Here is a 26,233-nt window from a genome sequence, read left to right on the forward strand (position 1 = left end):
ATATATCTGTTTGTAACAATATCACAACTTACGTCATTCATTACCAGACGCTTAATACGGTTCCAACCCTTCGCCAGACACCCCTAAACTATAATATTTTGTAATTTTACTTACGTTATTTTTTAAAAGCTGAATTTTATATATGTTTTTTGGGGAACTATAAAAAGATGTTTCTTTAGTAGCCAGACACATTCGAGGGTTCTATCATCCTGCCAGACGCATTGGAGTGCATAGAAAATGTGAGAGCGCGGTGCTTATGTACTAACTGGTGCGAGTGAGACAGGCCGTTCGGTTTATTGCGATCTTTTACTGCGCATCAGCTGTCGTTTACTCTGTATTATTCAGTGAACAGTTATATAGTCGTAGTAATAGTAAACATTGTAATATTAAACTGTGTTATTTGGTTGATAAATGTGATCCAGTTTTAATAAATAAATAAATTTTTTATCATGAGTGACGAAAACGTAGAAGAAGTTTGTTTTGTCTGTAAAAAAAGTGGTGAAGATCTAGTAATATTTTCGGAAGAGACTTTTAAAAAATGTCAAACTATTTTAAAATTAAGAAAAATACATAACCTCAAGTATAAAAACATTATTTTACCTGGTGAATATATAGATAATCGTTATCACCGGTCATGTTATAAAGCATTTACAGGTCTCATGAAAAAATACTTCAGTAATGAACCTGTAAGTACTGAAAAAATAAAAAGAAAAAAACAAATAAGCAGTGTGCTAACCGGCAACTCATCTCCAACTTCATCATCAACACTCCAGTCGAGTTCAGTACCACTTGATTTGGAATCTCAAATAAAATCGCAAGAAATTTTACGTTCCCAATCAATCGGAGCACAACCTTCTACATCACAAGATGAATCTTATTTACAGCCTGTACCTACAGAATCTCCCACGACATCACAGGTAATTAAAATTTCTCCACCAAAAAGTCCACAATCTTCAACTCTTCAGGATCATTCTAATTCTTCTGAACCGGATGTTAGTGATAATAATATTTCAATTCAGGACATGATTATTTCGTCGGATAATATTGTTGGTAATAATGACAACGAGATCGTTTGTATTTTTTGTGATAGAAAAAAAAAAAATTCGATCTAGAATGCTTCCGCTTCATGCAGCTGATGTTGATAAATTTAAAACTAGCATCATTTCCAAGATTGAAGGTCATGAAGAGTATAACGATTTTTTAAATAAATTGAATAATTTTTCTGGCCTAAAATTTTTTTATCATACAGAATGCCGAGTTGGTTTCAATAATAAGTTATCTTCTTTAACAGCACAACCTGACAAAACGGAGTGGCATTACCAACGAAAGTATCACCAAATAGTTTTTGAGGAAATTAGAACAATTATTAACGAAGACGTGATTAAAAAAGGACGCTGCTTTTTATTGGTGTATTTACATGACCTGTATATTGATTTATTACAAAATCGTCTTAAAGAAAATTCTATGGATATGACTGGTATTTTTACAGCACACCATCTTGAAGAGAAAATTCTGAAGATATTTTCTAAGGACATAAAATTTTTTAACATTCGCAATAAGAAAATAATAGCTCCAAAATATCTACAAGCTATAGATGATTCTATTCTAGATAATTTACAAACAGAGAACATTTTACGAAAGTCTGCATTGATTTTAAGAAAATTAATACTCCAAATTGAAAAAAATAAAATACCAACAAAAAAAATAACATCAGAGCATTTAATATCAGGAGAAGTTTCGATACCTCAAGAATTATCAGACTTTTATTTTACCCTTCTTAGTGGATGTAACCGAAATCGAAAAAATAGCCCAAAATGTGCACGTCTTGTTCGTTCTTATTCTCAAGATCTTATTTACGGTGTTCATAATGGTCAAGTTAAGACGTCGAAACATATCATGTTAGGTATCACCCTCAAGAGTTTAACAAGCAGTAGAAAAATAATTGATATTATAAATAGATATGGACACTGCATTAGTTATCAAGGCGTAGAAGAGTTAGAAACTGAAAGCACATATACAACGATAGAAAAATCCAGCGTATGTCCCGAAAAAATAATAAAAAAGCCAAATCTTTGTACGGGTGTGGCATATGATAATTTTGATCGATTTGTCGAAACAACTAGTGGTAAAGATACTTTACACGACACTGTTGGAATTGTATATCAGAATATTGATCTAGATACAAATGAAGAACCTGCGAGGACTGGAGTAGCGAAGACGAAAATGGAAATATCGACGACAACGATGAAAATTATTAAATAATGCATTTGATTGTAAAGAATTTGATAATTGATTTAAAAATCATTGAATATTTGTTTGAAATAAAATTATTTTTTTTTAATGTTTGCTTTTCAAAAGAATTATGAATAAATATAATAAACTTCATAAGACGTATGAAAATCTAAATTTAGTGATTTTTTCGGATTATATTTTCTTATAAAATTATACTTTAATGCAAATTGTTTTAGAAATTTATAATAAATTTATTAAATTGAATTTCTTGATAAAGGATAGCTAATTTTCAGTACAAGATCGCAATAAACCGAACGGCCTGTCTCACTCGCACCAGTTAGTACATAAGCACCGCGCTCTCACATTTTCTATGCACTCCAATGCGTCTGGCAGGATGATAGAACCCTCGAATGTGTCTGGCTACTAAAGAAACATCTTTTTATAGTTCCCCAAAAAACATATATAAAATTCAGCTTTTAAAAAATAACGTAAGTAAAATTACAAAATATTATAGTTTAGGGGTGTCTGGCGAAGGGTTGGAACCGTATTAAGCGTCTGGTAATGAATGACGTAAGTTGTGATATTGTTACAAACAGATATATATAAAAAATAAGTTTTATAAATTAATAAATTTAAGATGGAATTTTATACACCTTTATTACCTGTTACCTGCCAAAGCCACCACTACCCAGGTATAATGGGTGGGGATCGTTCTTACCTTTACTAAAGGTATACATAGAAAAACTTTCAGCTTATATTATAAAAGGAAGGTCTGGCAGTCACGGGCTCTTGCTCTATTTGACCTTCGCTTTACAATATAAATATCGTTATATTTGAACCTCTTTGTAAATAGTTGCGACGGATTAAAAATATTCGTAAGATTGCATAAACAGCCGCTTTAAGCAAATTGTAACTGGAATACTTATTTGAGAGAGATTTTATTCAAGATTTCGTGAAGCAGAACACGAAGTGCTCTCACAAAAATAAACTTAAATTAATTTGACTTTTTGCTTGTTATATTGCTTGTATGTAATAAGCAAACACGATGTATTTAAAAAACTTTTTTGCCATAGTGTAACAGAATTATTTAATCGTCCTTTTAACACCTTGTGATGATGACTATGTAAAATATTGGAATAAATCTTAAATTTATTATTTACCTATTTTTTCTCCATCATGCATTTTTATCTAAAAAAAATATAGTTTAGGCATCTATATTTCTGTTAATTGTGATGTATCTATACTTCATGGTCTAAATTCTCGACTAAGTCAAATATCGCTTTAAATCCACATTATATACCTAAATATAATGAAAACATAAGTACCTAAAAAAGAAAAAAAAAAAATTCGAACATCATTTTTATATTTTTTATCATTGTGTCTAGATAAAGCTTTACCAGAGTCCTGACATAGGTTAGGATACAGAATGCCGCGACGAAGGTTAGGCTGTAGTGGCGGCTGGGTGTGTGTGTGTGAATATTTAATTTCTTCACCTTTATACCATCGAACTGAATCGTAAAGATCTGCATCGTTACGTAGTTGATGTCTTATTCGCACCGCAAAGATCTGGAATGCCCTTCTGGCTTCCGTCCTGGGTTCCTTCAAATTAAGAGTGAAAAGGTATAGGCAAGCTCGCTCCATCTAAGGCCGCAAAAAAACCCGCAATGGAGTTTGTGGAGGGTAGTAATGAAAAAGCTTGCGTACTTTATGTAGGTACGGAGTTAGTAAGCTTTCAAACCTTTGCGAATTGTTTCCGAGATGGTTAAGAATCTTATAATAAAGCTGAAGAGTTTGTTGTTTTGTTTGAACGCGTTCGTCTCTGGAAGTTTCAGTCGGATTAAACAAAGAAATCATTTTTGTGTCTGTCAGCCCAATACTTAAAGAAGCCTGTGATATAGGCTATAACTTTTTAATATTTGGGTTAAGTAGAGGTTAAAAGTTTGTTTGGAAACACGTCGTATATCAAGGCATATCGATTAATAAATAGGTTGAGACGAAATAGTGGAATATATTATATTATCAAAAATCCGTGCTCATTTTAATGCTCAGCAAGAAATGAAAGTGTATTTGTTGGAAAGGTCAGAAAATATCAGTCACTTTTATAATTTTTTTTTGTATTCGATTGGTAAATTCTTAAGATTATATCTAGGGTATTAAACATTATGCTACGACCCTAAACAGCCAAACAAACGTAGTTGTAACGCAGGTAGACGTGTCGAAGCAGTTTCGCGTCAATAAAACCTTGTTGAAGTTGTCCTATTGTTGTTGTCGTTGTCTTAATCCATGTATTAAATATAAACTGGGAGGATCGTCTTATATACGAGACGAAGACGAGACGAAGATACCCGGCTTTCTGTATCGATTACGTATTGACGGCCGATTGGCGCAGTGGGCAGCGACCCTGCTTCCTGAGTCCAACGCCGTGGGTTCGATTCCCGCAACTGGACAATATTTGTGTGATGAACATGAATGCTTACTTTGGGACTAGATGGCGATATTTTCGTAGTATATTTATTTATTTATTTTAGTATAGAGGGCCTATAGCCTTGCGTTATCATTAATAAGGATTAGGTATTTTGGGGAAGTTTCTAATCGATTTAATGTCAAAATAACCATGACTTGTTATGTATTGTAATTTATACCTACCTATAAATATTGCCTTGGTTTAAAAATTTACACTGTATTAGGTGGAAAATGTAACAAAAAATAAACAAGTCCATCGGAATAAATTTATTGATGGATATCTAATAATGTCAATATATTTATTAAAATAATATTTAATCTTCGTTCGATAAAAACTTGCCAATAAAATCACATCGTTTCGGTTCCAGAGTGGGATGCCAGTGGGCCATGACGTGGCCCTTCTGTTGCCATTGATGCGTTATCTCCTTCAGATTCATAAAGCCCTAAAAATAAAAACGCGTCTATATTTTTTTGTGTTTTGGGTCACGCGTGTTTTATTCAACTTTACCGAACTTGTGTTTTATTTATGATGTCCCGATTAAGTTAAGTTTATACCTCACTGCAAATTATTGTATGAACATGGACAATTTAATTCAATCGGGTAAAACTGATCATTTTTTATGCGGTTTTTTAATAGTAGATACATACATTTCCTTAAATGTAAATATATTTTTGACCTTCGTAATAAAAAACATTTAATTTGATCAAATTATTCACAATTCATACCGGACATACAGGTTGCAAACAATAGATAAACAAACAAATATGTTATGGTATTTATTGGTAAGTATTGATATTTGTATATTTATTACCCTTCTAATTTTAGGAGGGTGCACTGTAGTAGGCCGGTAAAGGGTTGATGTGATGTGACCATAATGATGATTGATATTTGAAAAATATTGAACTATGAACATAAATAGGATATTTAAACAAGACCTTAATAACCAGTATGTCAATAACACGCAGATCCGTGACGCAGGCATTCTTATAGAAATACTCCCTTAACTTGATTCTGCAGTCCTGAGGAGTTTTAGGGATGTCCATGTGTCTAACTGTGAAAACAACATATGAGATCATGAAGCCAGAAGAATAATCATCAGCTCCGAATTCCTATCACAAGCGCAATGTTGCCTGAAAACCTCCAAGAGAAAGAGTATCGCGACTATTTCGTCGCGAGACTTTCCACGATGTAATCGGCTTTTGGATATTGCCGCTCTTGGGTAATATTTAATTTGATGGCAGGGCCAAACTATCGCTGTGACAGTTGTACCTACTACAGATTTTGGTTTTCTAAAGAATTGTGCACCGATTTTAGATTAAAACAATTTTTCGTTACGCGAAAACGACTCTATGATTGCGAGGGTTCCTATGAACAACAGTCATATGTAAAATGAGTTTGTAGCGGGTCAACTCGGCCGTCCGACGGGGCAACGAATGCAGAGAATTTCAGGTTCCCCTTACGATGCTCCGGGCTACTCCTGCGATGCAGTAATCCGGCTCGGCTTTGGTTTTGTTCCGGTGTTGTGTCGGTATACCCATAAAACAGTTATGACGTAATGCTGTGAGATGTAGCGTCCTTTTATAATTCGGATTCAGTTTACTCGTATGAAACGTTTATTATCCACGTTTCTGATACAAACAAATAAGGGGTGGAGAGCTCTTCGGGTAAGTTTTTTTCATTTGAGGCGTAGGTGTTAAGACATATGTGCCTGTAATAACACCAGCAAACGCGCCCTTCAGACCGGCAGGGTGATTACGAATGTCGCGACAGCGAAGGCGTAAATCTTGCAATCAATGCTGTCAAACGTCACTTTTGTTTATTTATTGTATGAAAACGATACGTAATCACCCTGCCGAACACAGCATTGCCAAAATGTTGCGTGGCGGTAGAAAATAAGCATTGCGATAGTACTTCCGGGAAACAAAAAAGTTCAAGGTACTTATACTAAACTTGTTACCTCACGACCTATCTTTTTTCCTAATCATTGCTTCCTATCAAGAAAGTTGTACAGCACGTGCCTTATTACTTAAAAGTGAAGAAGGTTCAGACACCTTCTTTCTATTGAAGAAACTCTGATCTAGGGATCAAAGAATCCCCGAAAGAAGGTGTATTCGTGTATACAGTAAGTAGGTACTTATACAAAGGACATCGCAGTCACGACAACTCACGTGTATCTAATTTCTTAGAATATTAGTTACGCGGTAAATGTGAAACACACATGCATACCTAAATAAGGAATAAAACGAAAGTAAGCTCGGTATAGGCTCATCACACGTCTATGAGCTTCGCAACAATCAGCTGATAATACTGGTTTAGCAATTTTAAATCCAGCCTTTACTGTTTCACGTCCAGCCATTTTACTTGATGTTGAATTGGCGATCGACAAGTTTATGATTAAAACACAAGTTTTTACTGATTCGTGGTCTGCAGTTGTTGACGTTGTTGACAGCTATTTTGAAGATTGGGTTTTTGACCGTTTTTGCAATCCAATTTGAATCACTGACCTCTTTTATACTTTAGGTTATACTTATAGAGGTCAGGGGTTTGAGTAAAATGATATTTTTTCCTGGGTAAGTGCAATTATTTCTTAAAGAGTTTAAATGTCCTTGTTAAACAAAGTGTTCTTACAAATAGTACATAATAGTTGGTTAAACAATTACTAATACTTTATTGTTCATAAAAATGAAAAAGTGTGACAATAAAAATAATTATTCTCTTGTTGCTTGGTGGTTTTTTGGTTCGCTGGTTAGAATCGGCAAATAAAAAAAAATTGAGGATAGAATCCCTTGAAAATATATTAAGTGTTGCGGTACCGCGCTCCTAGGCAGAGGGGATATAAACACTACCTAGTCACCTTGATACGCATTGTCATAGTGTCATTAATAATAAAACTGTAACTGAAAGATTTCTGTACAAATTTTTGACCGGGGGATGCTTTATAATGGCAGTCCAAAACAGATTTTTGTTTAATTTTTGTCTGTCTGTCTGTCTGTCCGGGCATCACGTGAAAACTACTGAATGTATTCAAAATTCAAATAAAACTTGGTATAGTGGTAGTTGATATTCCGGGTCAATATATAGGCTTCTTTTTATCTCGATAAACGATAAGTTTCGGCCGGGAAATGGGATGAAAATTTTATCAATTTTACTTCATAGCTCCGATAAATTTAAACCGATTTTAATGATTATTTTTTTATTTGTAAGTGTGTACTATCAAGCATGTACAGTCTTATTTCAATAAGGATCTTATAAATATTGTATATAACTCTTCACAAATAACTGTTAGTCGCAAGGCATATGGGACAACGATCGAAGGATGGTAATCCTTGTATGTATGTATGTATGTATGTATCAACTAAAATACCACGTTAAGTAATAGTAGATACATACCGACGATGATTATGATGCATCAGAATATTCTAACTTCTCGATTGACTCATACGCGGACGTAGTCGCTGGGGTCCGCTAGTTAATAATAAAGTGGATCTCTGCTCTATAATTCTGTCATTTAGACGAGAGTTTTGTGTTTGAACATTAAAGGGATGGGACAATAACAGGCTGAGAATGATAATGATTTTACGTAAAATACCATATCATTTTTTAAATATCCATTAACATAATTAAAATAAATTATATAATAAATGCATCGTGGAATCATTTATATTAATAAGAAATCATGAGGGAGAATGAATGAAAATTTTATGAGTTTTTTTTTTTAACTTTGGAATATATTACTACACAATATACCTACTTATACCAGGGCATCCCTAACTGTGCACCGCGATGTCTTAGTGCTCCACGGTATTATCCCAGGGGTGTTGTGAGGCGATCTTTTTTTTTATGTTTTTATCTTGTAACAAAAAATTTGATGCAATTCAAAATTCTTTAATCATGTATGCCTATCACAGGCACTTATGAAGCATTCATACTCGTCGTATATGTTATCACCATCACTTCACAACAATGGTATTGTGAGGTGATGGTGATAACTACATTTGTTAACTTTAACCTTCATGCCCTGGTCTAACTAAATGTAGTTTTTCCTTTAAATTGTTATTAGGCTAGAATTACTAGTAGGTGAATGTATGGCAAGAACTGCAAGAAGGCCAGGTTGTCGAAAGAATATGGCAACTTCCCAACGGTGTCAATGTTAAAATAAGTTTGGGAAACCCTGACTTATACATCAGATCACTTACTTACATAAACAATTTGAAGTTGGGTAAAAAGGGTAATATCAATTAAGATCTAACCAATTGAAGAAAAATTTTATGTGTGTTAAATCAATTCTCTATTGAAATTAACCTATGGTACATTTTGACTTTCTAAGAAATATTCAATTTGTGGGAAGTTATTCAAGTCCAGTGAAGAATTTTGACAGAAAATCTTTAGGCTTGGGCTCTTCGGTTGGCTTGAAATATGCCATAACATGGCCCTTCTGCTTCCAGATATTTACAGTTTCCTTCAGCTCCATCTGACCCTGAAATATGATGTTACATTTACTCAATTTTCTAGAATAATTGAATATTACATATGACTTAATTTATATTTAGTGTGTTACTGTAAGACTGTGGGTGGTATTTTTTTAAAGAAAAACCTATTGCTATGTTGCACAATAAGATTGATTTAAGAATTATAAATAGATATATAAATGGTGAAATACCTTGATGACAAGAATATCAATAACTCTTATATCCTTAACATCCTTGTTTTTCAAAAAAATTTCTTTTAGTTTTGATCTGCATTGTGCTTCTGATTTTGGGATGTCAAAATCCTTCACTGAAAACAATGGAAGGTTAATTTATATAATAAATCCTGAAATATGTAGTATTGCTGATATTCTCAAGTTAAAACCTAACATTACGAGAAAACTTCGTCGTAATGTTAGGTTTTAACTGATGACATAATAGGCTACAAACCGATGTAGGGAATTTGACGATACCATGCTTTGTAAAGGCTTAAAACTCTCGATCTTGCATCTGCCTGGGTCAAGGAAAGCACGGGTCTTACTGTTTTGGTGCCAACTTGTATAGCTTGTCTGGCCGACATTGTTGAATTTAAATTTTAAGAAAACTACTTCATTCGACAATTCTTGTAATAAATATTGACATATTTTGGATTCTAGTGTCAATTAATGACACTTATCGTTTTACTCACAGACAGACGTCAAACAGCTCTGTGACCTCCAACAAAGAGGACGCTCTGAGTTTTTGAAAGTAATCTATGTTAATGGTTCGTTCAACTTAACTTGAACGTATTAAACCATCCCGTCCCGTACTACTCTACTTGGTTTGGCTTTGTACCGCATTTCGTCAAAATATTTATCCATTTGATAAGTTCATGCTATGTATATATGGTGTAGTTGAAAATCCGATGCACAATCGCATGTCGCGTATTGGGCATCGGAGCAAAAAAAATCCCGTATTGGATCTTACAAGTTATGACAACCCTAATGATAATGGTAAATGGTAAGAAGCTCTTGTACTTTGTAGTGCGAGATCCGGTATAAGAAATGTATACCCTCATCTGTTATTATTTTATTAATGACAAGAAATAAATGATAGATAACATAGTCATTGATATGTTGCTAGTTAAATTACGTACAGTATTAAATTTCTTTTTTTTATTAAATTTATATAATCGACTTTTCTCATAAGTTATTCAAAAAGTCGTTCACTAGATAAGAGACCATACCAACAGAATTGAAAAAGTTAAGGTTGCCTTTTAACCCCTCTGCGCAGTTGTGTATTGCCAGGTGTCAGGTGGCCAGGTTTAAGCAGGTAAGTAAATGTTACTGATACGCTCGTATATATTGTTATATAACGTGTTATCCCGTAGGGAAAAAATATGTTTCCGGGATTTTCTATTACTTTCACATTTTTCATAACTCTTTAGAACCAATTCTGAAGCATTCCACGCAGACTAATTCGTGGGCGGAAGCTGGAATATAAAGGCGATAGTTTGTATATTTGTTACTTAATCACGTCGCAAAGATTGAACCGATTTGGCTGAAATTTGTTACAGAGATATATTATCGTCTGGAATAGCATAGGCTTCTTTTTATCCCGGGAATAAGAGGGTTTCCGCGGGGTTCACAGCAGTGAGTATTGCTGTCACTACTGTTAGACCTGTCAATTTTAACAATGTATTACCGCTATGAATGCAAATATAAAAACGTTGCTAATAAAGGAGGGTACCCTATACAAGAAACGTGTTTTCTTCTCGCTCTATAATAATGTTGTAAAAGTTTTTTAGAGCACCTAGGAACAGAACCCTTTCATGTGGAAATTCAACTCGATTACACTAGATTTTACTAGATTATATCAAAATTGGTAGCTAAATCTTACTTATCATAATCCAAATTTTTTTTAAACAATTTTTGATCAAAATCATTGAAGTTGAAGCAGACAACTGAGACTCCCTCAGGCATATATGAAAAAAATTATAGTAAGAGTAGAGTAACACAATTTACTATTAAACCAAAAATATAATAAAAAATCAAATTCTAATTATATCAACTTGGTTCAACAAAATATTCAATGTATTAGAGGAAAAGACTTAGAGATTGAATTATTTTTTAATGATTTTAACATTATCATTTTATGTATTACTGAGCACTGGTTGAAAACCCATGAATATTTGTTTAATTTTGGTAACCGCCAGGTTGGTAGTTCGTTCGCCAGGGTTACAGCGATTTATGGAGGCTCTTTAATTTTATTAATCTGTCGGGGAATCTGACGGAAACCGGATGTTAAGAACGTAATTAACGCGGACTTTGCTGCTTTGAAATAAGTACTATCTATTGTCACTGTCAACAGGTAGTAGTACCTTTTATAAAGCTTGAAAGTTTATTAATTTTTATTGATTGAACGCCACTACGAGCTAAGTAAATGAAGTAATATAGCGGACGGGCTACGCGACGCGGTGTGTCCGGGTATATTGTGCGTTGTAGAACTACAAGTTTCTAATATTCATAATCCGTTTAAAGGAAATTGCATACAATTCTACAATAAACTACCCATTGACATCTTGGAGATGTCTCTTAAAAAGTTCAAAGTTTGTATTAAAGTAAGCTTATAGAAAACTCCTATTATAGTATAATTTTAAATGACATTGTGAGATGGTGATAACAAAAAAAAACATCCGGCTAAGTTTGTTGTGGGCTCGTCGCTTTAGTTTTAAGTTTAAGAATGTGGTTATCACCATCATCTCACTACCGTGTAATTCTTATGTGCGGATCAAAAGTGCCACCTATGGGCCTACTAGAAAAAAGATATATTTGACTTTGACTTTGAATGATAACACGGTACTAAATACCTATTGTCAGTTATATATTTCACATTGTTTTCATCAGCCAGATACTTTGCGGAACTGCCTTTAACACTGTAAGTTCAAAAGCCTATTTGAGACTAAAAGTTTATGATCTAGAGTAGCAACTTTAAATGTAAAAATTTGTAAATTAAAGCATTATTTTGTCAAGACAGTTTATTTATGCGCATTTAACAATGTATATTTTATATTATGCTTTATTATTTTGGGTATTGGTTTCATAATCGCGTATTTTTATAAATGCAGCTATAAAGAAACCTAAAGTGTTCTTAGACAAGTCTTCCACTTTCCGTAATGGATCATCCAACGGCCCAAACCTTTGTACCATAGCCCTGTAAACAAAATAATTATTTCGTATAGTCCGAATCAAAATAACATCTCGAACTTCGTGATATTCGGTATTCCCAATCAGCGGAATGGTACAGTTGACTACCGTTAACTTCCGCGACGACTATACATTTTAAATCGGACTATACATTAGTTTACTATTTTACTTTTACTATTTTAATGTCAGGCAAGTGAGATATAGGTCATCAGCATTGGTTGGCAAGTGCTTCTGCATTTCAGTATAATGTCGGGTAGAAACCAAATGGGTTTAATATAACTGCCATACAGGTCAGTTGCTACCATGTTACCACTGCAGCATCCCTAACCACCTGGTGAGATTGCAGTTTTATTCCTGTACATATACCTGGAATAACAAAAAACTGCTCTGCTAAGAGTAAACCAACTGAGAAGAAGGGTAAAAGTTTACCCTTCATCTCAGTTGGTTGGTAGGATCTCAAAGAATGACAGTAACAATCAGCTTAAACATTTATTATTTACCTGTGCTCATCCGATAGACCAACATCTGGTAAGCCTGGCCCACCGTAAAATGGATCTGCTGGTATAAGTTGCAAACATTGAAAATTTTTCAACACCCAAGCAACCATGCCTTCATTTTCATCTATAGTCACAGTGCAAGTGCTGTAAACTAATTTGCCACCCACTTTTAACACTTGTACAGCCTGAATCAAATAAAACAAGTAAGAATTTAGGTCCCATAGAAATTAGAATATAAAGAAAATAGTTATAAAACACTCACTGCATCAAACAACTTTCTTTGAACAAATTTGTATGATTGCAACATTTTCGGAGACATTTTACATTCACTTAGTTGTGGCCTTTGCCCTAAGCCACTGCAAGGTGCATCTAAAAGAACTTTATCAAATGTTTTCGAAGAAAATGGAGGGCATTTTAGATCAGCATTTCTATCTGAATGGCATTTCCTTGAATCATAAACATATGCATCAACACAAGAAACACCCTGTGTTTCACAGGTTTGCTTTATCTTGGCTACTTTTTGTTCACTTTTGTCTATGGCTATGATATGTGCCTGTAATTAAAAATTAAATTTGTGTTCCTGTTAAAAAAGAAAATAGGTACATATGATCAATTAAATAACTTTGAATAACAGAAATTAAATTATACCATAAACAAATTTTATTATAAACTGTAGTTACTTTGTTATCAGACATTTCAGCCAGATGAGTGGTTTTGTTTCCTGGGGCAGCACACATATCTAAAATATGCTCATAAGCCTTTGCATCAACAACCCATCCTGTCACAATTGATGGAAAATTTTGTAGTAATAATTGCCCCTTAGGGCAGACTGTTTCATTAATTACTGGCAATCGTGATGTAGGAAGCAATGTATGAATTGCAATTCCACTGAAATAAATTATGCACATAAATAAACTTGTAGGTTACACATAATTAGTTGTGTCACATATAAATGTGGACATGTAAAAAAAGGCATTTTATACAAGTTACATTAAAATCATATTGTTTAGCTTAATGTTGTCTTAGTCTACCAAATTTTAATGTTCTTACACTAAGTAGATTAATTTACTAATATAATTTTGCTCATCATCATATCAACCCATTGCTGGCCCACTACCATCCTATCCACTGGAGTATCACCACTTCATTGCATGCAATAGCTAAAATTTACTATGGCACACTGGTTATCAAGGTCATGTAACACTTAGTTTGCAGCAGACTTATACTTACTTTGCTAGTATTCCATTATCAAAAAGATCATGACGTAACATTTTTAAATATCCAGTTCCAACATAAAGTTTGTTCCCATTATATTCCACTTTCAGACCTCTCTTACATTGACCATCCAAATCAGCATAAATATCAACTTTTTCCTCCAATTGGACATCTGAAATAAGGAAATAATTTTTTCACGAGAATGCTACAGTTAACTTTTAGTGGAATAATAAAGAATCAATATATGTCTATGGTTTATTGATTGTAGCATAGTGGGGATGATGTTTGCAAACCTCTCAAAAATATAATTTTCTGACAAACAAAGCTAAGTAATAGTCGGCTGCTTCGCTTTACCAGTGTGTGGCAGAATGAGAGGTGTGCATACTACATGCTAGAACAAAAGCAGTAACATTTTTAGTTTTGGTCTTATTTTCAGAATATTTTTAGTACCTACTAGTAGGGAGTCCTAGCACTCCAGGAGCATAGACATGTGCACCCCTTAACACTGCAGCGCCGCATATAGTATCAACTATTACTTCATTTCCACTTCTCTCAACAACAGTATCTGTAGGCCACTGCTTAACAACAACACAGTCAGGTTGTATAAAACTTATGTCAGGTATTAGTGCACTGTTTAGTTCCTTGCTTTGCTGAAAAGTAAAATAACTACAACATGTTAGACAACTTGGATATACTTTAACAATACTTCATCACAGCCTAATCTCCCACTGCTGGGCATGAGCCTCCACTGCGGAGGACATTTGGATCCTTGTAGCTTTAATGTTAAGTTTACAAATGTAGTTATTAGTTGCATCAAAAGAGCCTATTTGAATAAAGAAATAATTGGACTTCATGAGAAAGAGATTGAGATCTCGGATCCATTATTCTGCTTGGAGGTGAGGATTGCTTTAAAATTACCACATAGTTACTGGGACCAAATAATTCACAAGACTTGGTTGTGGAATCTACCAATTTCACTACAATAAGTTCAAGGAAAAGTGGAAATTCAAGTAGAAGACAAGCCACAAAATACAACAAGAGAATAAAATAATAATGTGACAAGTTTAAATAAGTCTCTATGGAGAACAAAGATTTAGGTTAATATATTATATGAAAAGTATAATCCATACTTACCTCCTCTAAGAATTTTTGCAATTGGTTAATATCAAAGTTTGTTAACTTATTCACTCTGAATATTGTATAATTTGGCGCTTTAGAAAGCCAATTCTGTAAACTACTCAAAACCATTGTGTTTTGTGCAAAAACGATAATTATAATGACATATTTTTAAATTCCTTCAAAACAAATCGTACATGTGTACTATGGAGGGTAGAGGTAAGGAGAGTCATCTGTGTATATGAAAAAGTGTCGTCAAAATGTATTAAATTAGGATGGCGCCACATTTGCATCAGGGTAACTCTTAAAAGAAGCGCCAAATATAAATATTGTTAGAGTAGGCTTGAAAAATAAACAAGGTAGTATGGAGATACAAGGAAGTAAGGTTATATTTACCACAATATTTTGTACAACGTAAGTTGTTGAAATTCTCAATAATTAACTACTTTAGTCGATAATGACATTAAAGTTTTTAACTCGGCATACTTCAATTCATCTACGATTGCTACATTCATACCATACCCTGTGCATCCACCAGCGCCATTGTGGAGGATTTTTGAACTGTTATTTAGCGCAACAACTGGACACTTTTTCAACTTTTCTCCCATATAAGATGACTCTCCTTACCTCTACCCTCCATAATGTGTACACACTACAACACATGTGACATGACTATGGAGGGTAGAGGTAAGGAGAGTCATCTTATATGGGAGAAAAGTTGAAAAAGTTTCCAGTTGTTGCGCTAAATAACAGTAGACTAAAGTAGTTTATTATTGAGAATTTCAACAACTTACGTTGTACAAAATATTGTGGTAAATATAACCTTACAGATTTATTATAACCAAACGTGCGTTTAGAGTGATTTTATTTCGTAAACAGTAAATAGTACGGTATTTATATTTGGCGCTTCTTTTAAGAGTTGTTTCTTTTTATGCAAATGTGGCGCCATCCTAATTTAATACATTTTGACGACACTTTTTCATATACACAGATGACTCTCCTTACCTCTACCCTCCATAGACATGACACACTTTACTGACCACAGATTAACCACATTATTACCACAGATTGCTTGTTTGGTAAACCTTTGGCATCACTTTGGCATATTGATATGACAGTGTCATTGAGTTAGGGTTTATCTTGATTTTATTGTTTATTGTTTTTAGATCTTGATGGTTGTAATTTTAGTGTGCATGAAGTGCATTTGTTTAAAATTAAGATTTGTGTTAATGAATATTGACAATGTGACAGAAATTAAATGTGTGCGTTTACCTCGCCAGTCGCTAAGAGTGACAATTCTTGTTCCTATTGTAAATATTTTTTCTTCTGAGAATAAATAAATGTGTCTGAAACTAAATAATAATGTGAGCGACACTGCTGCCCGATTTAGTAACTTATCTAACTAGTTACCCAATGATCATCGTCACATAAAACATAATTGGACGGCCAAAGTTTGCAAAGTTACTAAATACGGTGATCTATAATAATATGTTGGTTGGTAAATACCTGATCTATAAAATGTTGGTTGGTAAATGGCACTGTCCCCGACAACAAACACAGCGTCTTCGCCGGCGAAGATGAGGGCCCCGATTTCTGACGTCATCCGGACGTGAACCCTTTCCCTTTCCACGGTCACGGGGGCGTTCAGACTAAATAATGATTAGTCCAAAAGTCCATCAACAGTCAGATTTACGTCGAACCGAGCCGAGGTCCGAGTCCTCGCAGGAGGCACTCTCGGGTTGACGTCCCACCCACCTTCCCCCGATGTCGTCGAGCTTTGGGGCTCTTCTCATGGCGAGCTCTCGCACTCGCCCCACTCCGCCGGTGACGCCGTAGCAACCCCTCCTTCCAACTTGCCGGTGGTTATCGGCAAGTGTCCATCCGAAAAATGAGATGGCACTGTCCCATTTATCAGACAAAAGTCAAAAGACTGGTGCAGCTGCTGAATCTGCTCAAGCGATACTTTTCATCACTAATGCTTCAGCTGATTACCCCAGTATTTTGTTCAATAAAATACTATGTATTATTTAGCTCACAATATCTTTTTTTTAATTCCAAAAATTTACAAGCCTTATTTTCGGTCATGTAACCATGCAACACTGAATGCTCCAGTAATGCCAATCCGTTCATTCTTCAAGTTATGATGGACCAGGTGGCCACTGCGGGCACGGATGAGATATCAGTTTGGCCACTTGGTCGTACCTTTTTAAATGTTGTATTTTTTTATATAATCTGGTCTGTGTATATAATCTTTATAACAAAGAGTATATAAACACAAAGCTGATTCAACAGACTATCGTTTAAAATATTATACATAAATTTAACATTTATTTTAATTATGGTATGTAAAGATGGAGAAAGATATGCTAAACTAGTATGTACTGCTATAAAGTGACCGTTTATTCAATATTAATTTAATAATATTTTTTATTTAAAGCTGGCCACTTTCGCCGATACGTGGCATAGGCACGAACAACTTCCACGTTCGCCGCCATTTTGACATCCAGCGAATAGTAGAGACTTCAGTGGATTGAAGCGTTTTTACGTGATATTTTATTAGATTTTCTCGAAAAAAAACGTAAGTTTTTCACTTTCCCCTAGTTATAATAATTATATATTGAAATGTGTGCATGGACTCGTGTATCGCGACTTACACAAACCCTGGGTGGTGACTCTTAACAGAACGACCAACAGCGGTGTTCGCTAATCTTTGTCTAATTATTACGTTACACTTGTGTTTCACGAAATTTAATTGTTTATTTATTGCAGTTTTATCCGTATTTATATTTATTGGGTACCACTGGTGGGATTTCGCCATGTACGTCTTATTGTACCTGTGACTTGCCATGTCATTATCATTGATTATAGTAACATAGTGTCGGATTGGATGAGTCAGAGTGAATGTATTCTTTAATAATTTCTCTTTCAGACGGCTTATAAAACCACAAAATGGGGAATATGTTTGCAAATTTATTTAAAGGCCTGTTTGGCAAAAAAGAAATGAGAATATTGATGGTTGGTCTTGATGCAGCTGGTAAAACCACAATCTTATACAAACTTAAATTAGGAGAAATTGTAACAACAATTCCCACAATCGGTAAGTGCAATTTATTTAATGATCTTAATCAATTTGTTTACTCAGTAAAAATGGTTATGCAAAAGTAATTTCTGTATTTGTAGAAGTCAATTTGGAAATACATATTATTTCTTCACAAATAAATATATTATAAGTATTTATGTATATTCATCAGTTATTTTAGTACTCATATAACAGGCTATGCTTGCTTACTTAGGTTCTATATGGTATGGTTATGTATGGTATATGATCTGTGTATTGTAGTATTTATTGTAATATTAACCCTGAATTGTAGGTATCCTATGTCAGAGTAAATTAATTAGTTATAATTTTAGTTAAGTTTCTTAAGATTTCTGTACATCAGCTTTCCCCATAAGATAGTCTTTTGGAAAGGGTAGATGTCCTTTATGGTTCTTTTAGGTACCTGTGCTAAACTGTTGCATGTTTTAGCTAGTTGCTTTCAAATTAGAAGATTCAAAATAACAATAGAATTGCCCATTAGTGTTCTACTACAGTGAATAGGCCTTAACTCTCATAGAAGAAGAATTAAGACATGACTGCTCCATTGTGTGCTTTAACAATTTTACTATAATGTCATGTAATATCACCAGGATCAATGGATTAATATGCTCTTAGGGGCACAATAGTGCAACAACAAAAGTCTTGTACCTTTTGACTGACATGGATCTACTCACTAATGTAAACCAACTGTTAATTTATTATGTTCCTGTTCAATTGATTTAATTTTTTTCATTCTAAAGTTACTGTATTTACCTACCTTTAGTATTTCTTAAGGAAAGTTTAACTCTTGTATGTGATCTCATTCTTTGTCACTAAGGCTTGCCAGTTATTGATCACCATGGCTAGGCTGTTCTTGTAAATTTTAAATAGCCTAACTAATTTGAGTCAGATGTTTTGAATACATTGTTAATACGGTAAAAAAATACTAAAAACAACACTGCTGTCCTATTCAGTAAATACACATATGCAAACAGTGTTAGTAATAAAATAGTAATTCATTACTTAAATTTGTTACCATCTTTATATAGGGCTGCTTATCTTTTGCAAAGCATACAACACCATAGTAAGGTTTGATAACCTTCAATACATATGTTGCATTAATTGTTTTCAGGATTTAATGTGGAAACTGTAGAATACAAAAACATCAGCTTCACTGTGTGGGATGTTGGTGGTCAGGACAAAATCAGACCATTATGGAGGCACTACTTTCAGAATACACAGGTACTTTTTAAGTTATTATTATGTTCTAGCTTTTAAACAAACCTGTATTTCAATTAGTTTTCTTAAAATTGCTCATTTTAGCTACCTCTTATGATTAACTCTTTATCAATACAATGTGTCCACATAATATATTAAATATTATTTCCAACTATAATGCAGTCAGTCTGTAGTTAAACTGGAACTTTCTCTGCACACACTTGTGAGTGAAGCCAGTGGGTGAATGAGCTGCAATGTAATCATGAATATTTTAGCTTGAGATCCAAAACAAGCTTGATACACATATTTCTGTGAGGTAGAGGTGGCCACAATGCTCAGTCTGGAGACTTACCAGAATGATATTGTACTAAATCTTTCATTTTAAATTGTTCATTGTACTTAACACAGATCAATCCCCTTGTTGTTTATCAGTTCTTTTCCATTTTTGTTAGATACAAATGGCCCATTTATATAATAGCACTATTCTTGGTAAAGTTTGGGCAATTTATGTATCTACTATCTTTTATGTTACAACAATGTTACATCATTTTTGTGATTATTGGAATAGGTTTGGTACCTGCAATGATAATTATATATGACTCACACTATGATTTAAGTGGGAATTTTAGTAGTAATACTGATTATTTATTATACTTGTATTCAACCATTGTTGAGCTTATGGGACAGCTAATTTTTATATAAGTATTTGAATACCAGCGCAGGGTTGAGCATTGGGGTATTAAGTGGGAGGTCCTGGGCTTGATCCCTAGCTGGGGGGCAATTCTTAATTTCTGTATTTTCTCTAGTCTGGTCTGGTGTCTTCAGCCGTGGCTAGTTACCACCCCACCGACAAAAAAGTGCTGCTAAGTGATTTTCATAGTTGAAGTTTCGTGTTAACTGATTAGTGGTATGAGTTTAATATAACTGCTATACAGGTTAGCTTGTTACCATCTTAGATTGCATCATCATTTACCATCAGGTGAGATTGCATTCAAGGGCTAACTTTTTGTGGAGTAAAAAATTATTAAAAATATTAAACAGTAATTTCATAATTTCAATAACCTGTGTTTAGTAGTACTTAGTTGCTCAGCTCAGTAATGCTCGCTCTGGGTAAATAAACTAGACAACACTAATTGGTATTCATTGAAAGTTTGCTCTTCATCTGAGAGGGTAGCAGGCTAACCAATTAAGCAACATTTTACTGGAATGCTTAGCTCTGTTGATAGTAAATAGCCATGGCCGTAGCTTCGTATCAGACTAAAAAGATTTGTATTGTAAGATAGTTTAGAAAAGATAATTATATTATCAGACCCCATGGGATATTATATCTGCTCTTTGTTACATCATTGGTGCACTAATACATAACTAAAGGGTTGTTGAGCATAGAACTCAGTTATTTTTTTTCACTATATATCTTTTTTTTTTTTTATTAAATTAAAAACTCATTAGAGGACCGTGGAGGTGTTTATCTATAAATTCCACTCATTTAAAGACGAGGATGCCTGTGTGAAGCACATTATTATTAATGCTGACTGACTAATCAATAGCCTGTAACAGTTCAATGCATAAAGGCATGTGGACTAAAGGCCTCTCCAAACTAGAGGGTTTGCCCATAATCACCACAAAACGCAGACACATTGGTGATTGCAGTTGATGGTAGGAATAACACAGAAGATGCTGCTCACCGTTGTATTCCTTTAGTCACCACTTACAACACAAGAGTAAAACTGGTGGTGACAGCTGTATTCTGATCTGCCGTCACTCTCGGTTGACAACCTATCTAATACAGTGTTGTGCATTATGACCTAGTAAATGGAAGGTTGTTTTCTGGCTGGTTAACTCCCCCAATAGATTCCCCAGTTTAGAATTCCTTAATAGACTAAGACCAGTTTTCTTTGGAAGCAAGACCTGTTTTGCTATTCAATTGTACAGTTAGAGATCAGATAAGATCGCAAGTGAGCAAATCACTGGACTAAATATTTCTCATGTTTTTATATACATTTATTAGAAGTGTATTACGCTGAAATCTTTTAAAAGTATTTTTTGCAACTTTATTGTTTATTTTGGTTTGGATTTAAATTTCAGGGTCTCATCTTTGTAGTAGACAGTAATGACCGAGAGCGTATCGGCGAGGCGCGCGAAGAACTCATGAGAATGTTAAGTGAAGATGAGTTACGAGATGCAGTACTCTTAATCTTCGCAAACAAACAGGTAACATATTATTTACTAGACTTACCTCTTTAAGAAAAACGAAGATAAATCAAAAGAATGGTGACATTTATGGATCGGTACACAAGATATGATGCTCTGCCAAGAAAATAATGCATACCTGGCAGCAACCCATATTGATTAGAAACTAAAGATCCATAGTTGCTGTGTCTTTTCTTTTGTTTGGGTGCTGGCCCTTAAGCTGCTGAATAGGGCTATAATTTTGCTTGTGAGGTGGTTTAGTCTTGGTATGCCAGATGAACCGGGGCATTGATTATACATATGAGATGTATATATGTTGCATTTTATTTGCACAATATTGATAAATGTGACTGCCAATCTATTTCGCTTTTATCTTTTTAAACCATACGGTTTTTTGTTAACTTCACTGTTATTGACTGAATTAATGTCTCTCTCACAAATTGCGTTTTAGTCAATAGTGGATTTGTGTAGGCCAATCAAAACACATTGCGACTCCCAGAAATATAAAATAATGATCAATAATAATAGTGTTTTAAAAACAGAAAAGAAATAATTACCTAATTTCTGTTATACTTAAGTTTATCAATGATTTGCTTTGTCCAAGGAGAAGTCGTACCCACCATGTCCATAAATCAAAACTATTTTCTATTGATTGTTTAGTTTGACGTGTAAGTATGTTTCATGTTGAACAACCAAACTGATTTCACTAACATCTCAAGATTTGCTGTTGGTCAACACTGCAAATGCATGCATGGTCTTGAGATAAATCTCCAAATATGTCCAAGTGCATCTTATCTCTGGATTGTGCTATGGTCTTAGACTTGAACTACTAGTGCATTATGTATCTGTTATTTTAATGTTAATCCATTACAAGTTAGCCCTTGACTGCAATTTCATTTGGTAAGTTAAATTAAACCTTAGTCGGTCTCTACTTGGCACCGTACCGGAACGCTAGATTGCCTTGCCATTGCACTTGCGTCTGCGCCAGAGGTCGTAAAAATCCCGTTGGAACTGTTTATTTTGGCCTTCACCAGGATGCATACTATTTCTCAAAGCGGTCATAGGTAACAAATGCATTATTTTTAAACTGTGGGTAGATTTAACTAACATCTTTTCAGGGATAAATATTATCCTATGTCTATCTCCAGTATGCAAGCTGTGCTGTGTGCTAAGTTTGTTTCATCAATATAGGTTCAACGGTTAAGCCGAAAATAGGTAACAAACGAACAAAACAAGCAGACACACTTTAGCATTTATAATATTAGTATGGATGTTTGTCAAATAATTAATATCGTATTCTTGCATTGATTTGAATGAATTTGTCCAGGATCTGCCAAACGCCATGAACGCGGCGGAGATAACAGACAAGTTGGGCTTGCACTCACTGCGCAACCGCAACTGGTACATCCAGGCCACTTGCGCCACTTCCGGCGACGGCCTGTACGAAGGGCTCGACTGGCTCTCCAACCAGCTCAAGAACGCCAACCGCTAACCTCCTGTGCACACTCACAGACTAATCTGATTACTGAAAGAGACTATGGTTTAAGATATGTTAACTTTATTTGCTATAAATGAATACAATGTATTATGTGCGGTATCATAAATGTATTACTGTGTCACCCGGTGACCGAGCTCGCATCGCATTCTCGCCGAACCACTCGCTTTAACCGATGCCCGACTCGAAAACTGACTTAAACAACGCGACGCTACATATTGAACTTTCCAAAATATAATATAACGAATATTAATTTGTACAAAAAAAAAATATAGAGGTCATATGCTGTACTTAGTGCAATGCGGTAATCAGTCAGGGATTGCGTTGTTTGTTCATCTCTGATGACGTTGAACAAATGTAGTGTGTAAAATGTAAAGTTAATGCAAAATTTCAATTTATTTGTTTCAAATGTATCTGTAAACAGTTTTTGAATAAATGAAACAGTGTACATTCAATTAATCGCGCATTGTGATGTGGATAGGTACATTTTATGTGTAGCTGACTCGTGATAAAGTGAATCACAGCATAACTTGTTTTATATGTATACTATAATGTGGAATAAGTTGTCGTAATAAAGTATTTAAAGTTAATTTACTTCAATGACTTTAATTCACTAGATTAGTAGTAACTGCCTGTAGTGGGGGTACTAATGCTGTGGTAACAGCTGCGGGTTGTGGTGTACCGGGGAGCATTAAAGTTGCATCAATACTGAGTGGATATTTCTATTCATGGAGGTAATAAGCAAGAGTTCCTCCTTTAGGATCTTCGACACTTGTGTCAGAACCTATTCACATCGCTTTGTGGTTTTTATCTTATAACTTCACCTCCAGTTTAATTTGTACTGTGGACGTTCCACTGTCTTCGAGCATATTCCAATTATTCGAACGACTTATTGTATGATGATAGTTTATTTTTTATTGAAGTTAACTAGGTAGAGTAAGCTGTTATGTGTTTTACATTCGATCACATTTGAAATCATTACAGGCGGCGTCCACCGTTAGTAGAACGGCTCGTCGTGACCTGCATTTATAGTTGACTTCTCATGACGAACCGAGATTTAATTTAGGTGTAATATGTATTAGATGATCATGGTGTCATTTTGAGGTGTCTCTGCGCAGGGAAGCAGTGCTCAGATCTCTCAGTGGTACTTTGCTCTTACACAATTAATTATAACTTAGCATTTTTATAATAATTTAGAAGAAATTGTTAAAATACAATTCAAGGATATGATTATGTGGCGTGTGGTGGAGATTTATTTTTTATTTTTATGAAAATCGAGAAGATTCAATGAGAGCGAAATGTGACATTCCGGTTTGTCTTATGCTGTATTATGGAATAAAATATCCTCACCAAAATTCGTTTTTACTTGTGATCCTTTAGTTTTCTAATTTGGCTGTATCACTTGAAAAATATCGATTTGTATTTTACAGAAAGATATGAAGCTTATTGAAATTGCAGACTGCTTTAATATAAATTATTTCATGCTAATAATGAGCAGCCGGTCCTCAGTTTCAAAACTAACATTATTGTTCTCTTGCAAATGCGTAATGAAATACGCAAAATATAAAAACTTCGAAAATGTCACTAAGGGTAGGGGCGAATCCAGTGCCACGATGGGAATTTGCATGCAGTAAAATGCCAATGAAAGAGTGGCTATCAGCTAGTAGAAAATACGAAAAGCAAATGTGTCCCAAACAAAACATTAAACATTAATAATTTAGTTCACGATTCTTAATCGCAGTTTATCTGGGAATAGGACTATTTCCTATCGAATTTGACGTTATAAGTAGGTAGGTTTTGTCACCAATGAATTTTTACCTTGTTATATCAATATACTAAACGTAATGCAAATAGTACAACTTATGAAATGGGTGCTGTCATATCAGGAAAATACACAGGAACTCTATAATCGATCAAATTAATAATGATATGGACAGATAAATGTTCATCTTCGTCATCTCAACCGAAAATAGCCCAGGTTTCTGCTGCTCCGGTTTTGTGTTCTGATTTTATCCAGACTGGTAAGTATTCGGCACAACCACTGCACCGATTATGATAAGATTTAACTAAGTAGGTTTTGATATGTGCATCATCAAAGGAGAGACGGGTTTAGAGCATAGTTCCACCGCCATGCTCCCATCCCGGTTCGTAGGCTTTAACTACTATTATCACAAGTGATAATAACCGTAGCTTATCGTGCTCTCCGAGGCACGGAGGATGATACCGCCAATTTCCAAACTCCGAGCTGGTGCTGTAAATTCTAAACAGAAAATACTTAAGAATTTTTATTATGTACATAATCTATATAATATAATATAATCTATCTAATTATTAAAGAAGCTGCACCGCTATAATCTTTAATGAAGTTACGCTTTTTGTCTCAGTTGTACCTCTTTTTCTTACAGGTTTACTACAGTCCATTCACGTTAACTTGTCCCCTTTTCATTTAAATTTAATAATAGCCTGTTGTTTCATTTGATATTGTAGGCACCTATAATGTTAAATCTTTTTTTCTAATTTCATAGTTTAAATGTATGTGACTATGGGGTATGCCTGAAATAATGATTACATAAGATAGGGCACAAGTTGTAGTGAATGAACTGTTTAGACCATTCTTTTGCTATTTTATCTGTTTAAATAGCTTCTTCGATACTCATTCATATAAAAACAATTACCTGCATACATAAAAATATATGTAAATAAAAAAAAAATATATTTTTACTTATACCTCGCAACTTCTTTTTGATACTATCAGGCCAACCATCATTGCCTCCCGCGATTTGCATTATAGTGATAATACCTATATCTTATACTACATCATAAAGTTTTTGAGGATTTCATAGGTACTAGGTATAACTCTATCAAAACAATTGCAGTCATTGGTTACAGGAAATTTACAGAATATACGGCATAAAGTGAATTTGAAGTATGCCCCCGGGACGGTCATATGCATTGGCAATGTATACGTGATTGAAGGTTGCAAACTGTGGGTGACAGAAGACAAGGCAAGAATGGATAGATTTTTAGCGAAACCTGCCGCATCAGTGCCGCATTTAGTTCGCATTTGACCGCAGAGTTC

The 26,233-nt window shown here is 34.4% G+C and overlaps 4 protein-coding genes across 4 annotated transcripts; 1 reads left to right on the forward strand and 3 right to left on the reverse strand.

The window, feature by feature from the left end:
* Positions 1 to 4,967: 4,967 nt before the first annotated feature.
* Positions 4,968 to 7,144, reverse strand: LOC120628912 (NADH dehydrogenase [ubiquinone] 1 alpha subcomplex subunit 6-like). The gene is made up of 3 exons (XM_039897580.1): positions 6,923 to 7,144; positions 5,632 to 5,747; positions 4,968 to 5,138 (listed from the first exon to the last, which is right to left on the reverse strand). The coding sequence occupies exons 1-3, from the start codon at positions 7,050 to 7,052 to the stop codon at positions 5,010 to 5,012; spliced, it is 375 nt and encodes a 124-aa protein (XP_039753514.1). The 5' UTR covers positions 7,053 to 7,144; the 3' UTR covers positions 4,968 to 5,009.
* Positions 7,145 to 8,949: 1,805 nt separating this feature from the next.
* Positions 8,950 to 9,816, reverse strand: LOC120628756 (NADH dehydrogenase [ubiquinone] 1 alpha subcomplex subunit 6-like). The gene is made up of 3 exons (XM_039897365.1): positions 9,613 to 9,816; positions 9,357 to 9,472; positions 8,950 to 9,173 (listed from the first exon to the last, which is right to left on the reverse strand). The coding sequence occupies exons 1-3, from the start codon at positions 9,740 to 9,742 to the stop codon at positions 9,045 to 9,047; spliced, it is 375 nt and encodes a 124-aa protein (XP_039753299.1). The 5' UTR covers positions 9,743 to 9,816; the 3' UTR covers positions 8,950 to 9,044.
* Positions 9,817 to 10,458: 642 nt separating this feature from the next.
* LOC120628581 (ADP-ribosylation factor 1) lies at positions 10,459 to 24,509 on the forward strand. The gene is made up of 6 exons (XM_039897020.1): positions 10,459 to 10,473; positions 17,613 to 17,753; positions 18,105 to 18,272; positions 19,384 to 19,493; positions 21,555 to 21,680; positions 22,987 to 24,509. Exons 3-6 carry the CDS (start codon positions 18,125 to 18,127, stop codon positions 23,149 to 23,151), a joined length of 549 nt encoding a protein of 182 aa, XP_039752954.1. The 5' UTR covers positions 10,459 to 10,473; positions 17,613 to 17,753; positions 18,105 to 18,124; the 3' UTR covers positions 23,152 to 24,509.
* LOC120628580 (tRNA (cytosine(72)-C(5))-methyltransferase NSUN6) lies at positions 12,178 to 15,374 on the reverse strand. Its single transcript, XM_039897019.1, has 7 exons — positions 15,194 to 15,374; positions 14,514 to 14,709; positions 14,075 to 14,231; positions 13,525 to 13,732; positions 13,107 to 13,397; positions 12,848 to 13,029; positions 12,178 to 12,354 (listed from the first exon to the last, which is right to left on the reverse strand). The coding sequence occupies exons 1-7, from the start codon at positions 15,305 to 15,307 to the stop codon at positions 12,213 to 12,215; spliced, it is 1,290 nt and encodes a 429-aa protein (XP_039752953.1). The 5' UTR covers positions 15,308 to 15,374; the 3' UTR covers positions 12,178 to 12,212.
* Positions 24,510 to 26,233: the final 1,724 nt, after the last annotated feature.

This window comes from Pararge aegeria, chromosome 13 (genome assembly GCF_905163445.1).
Source record: "Pararge aegeria chromosome 13, ilParAegt1.1, whole genome shotgun sequence".
Lineage (NCBI taxonomy): Eukaryota > Metazoa > Arthropoda > Insecta > Lepidoptera > Nymphalidae > Pararge > Pararge aegeria.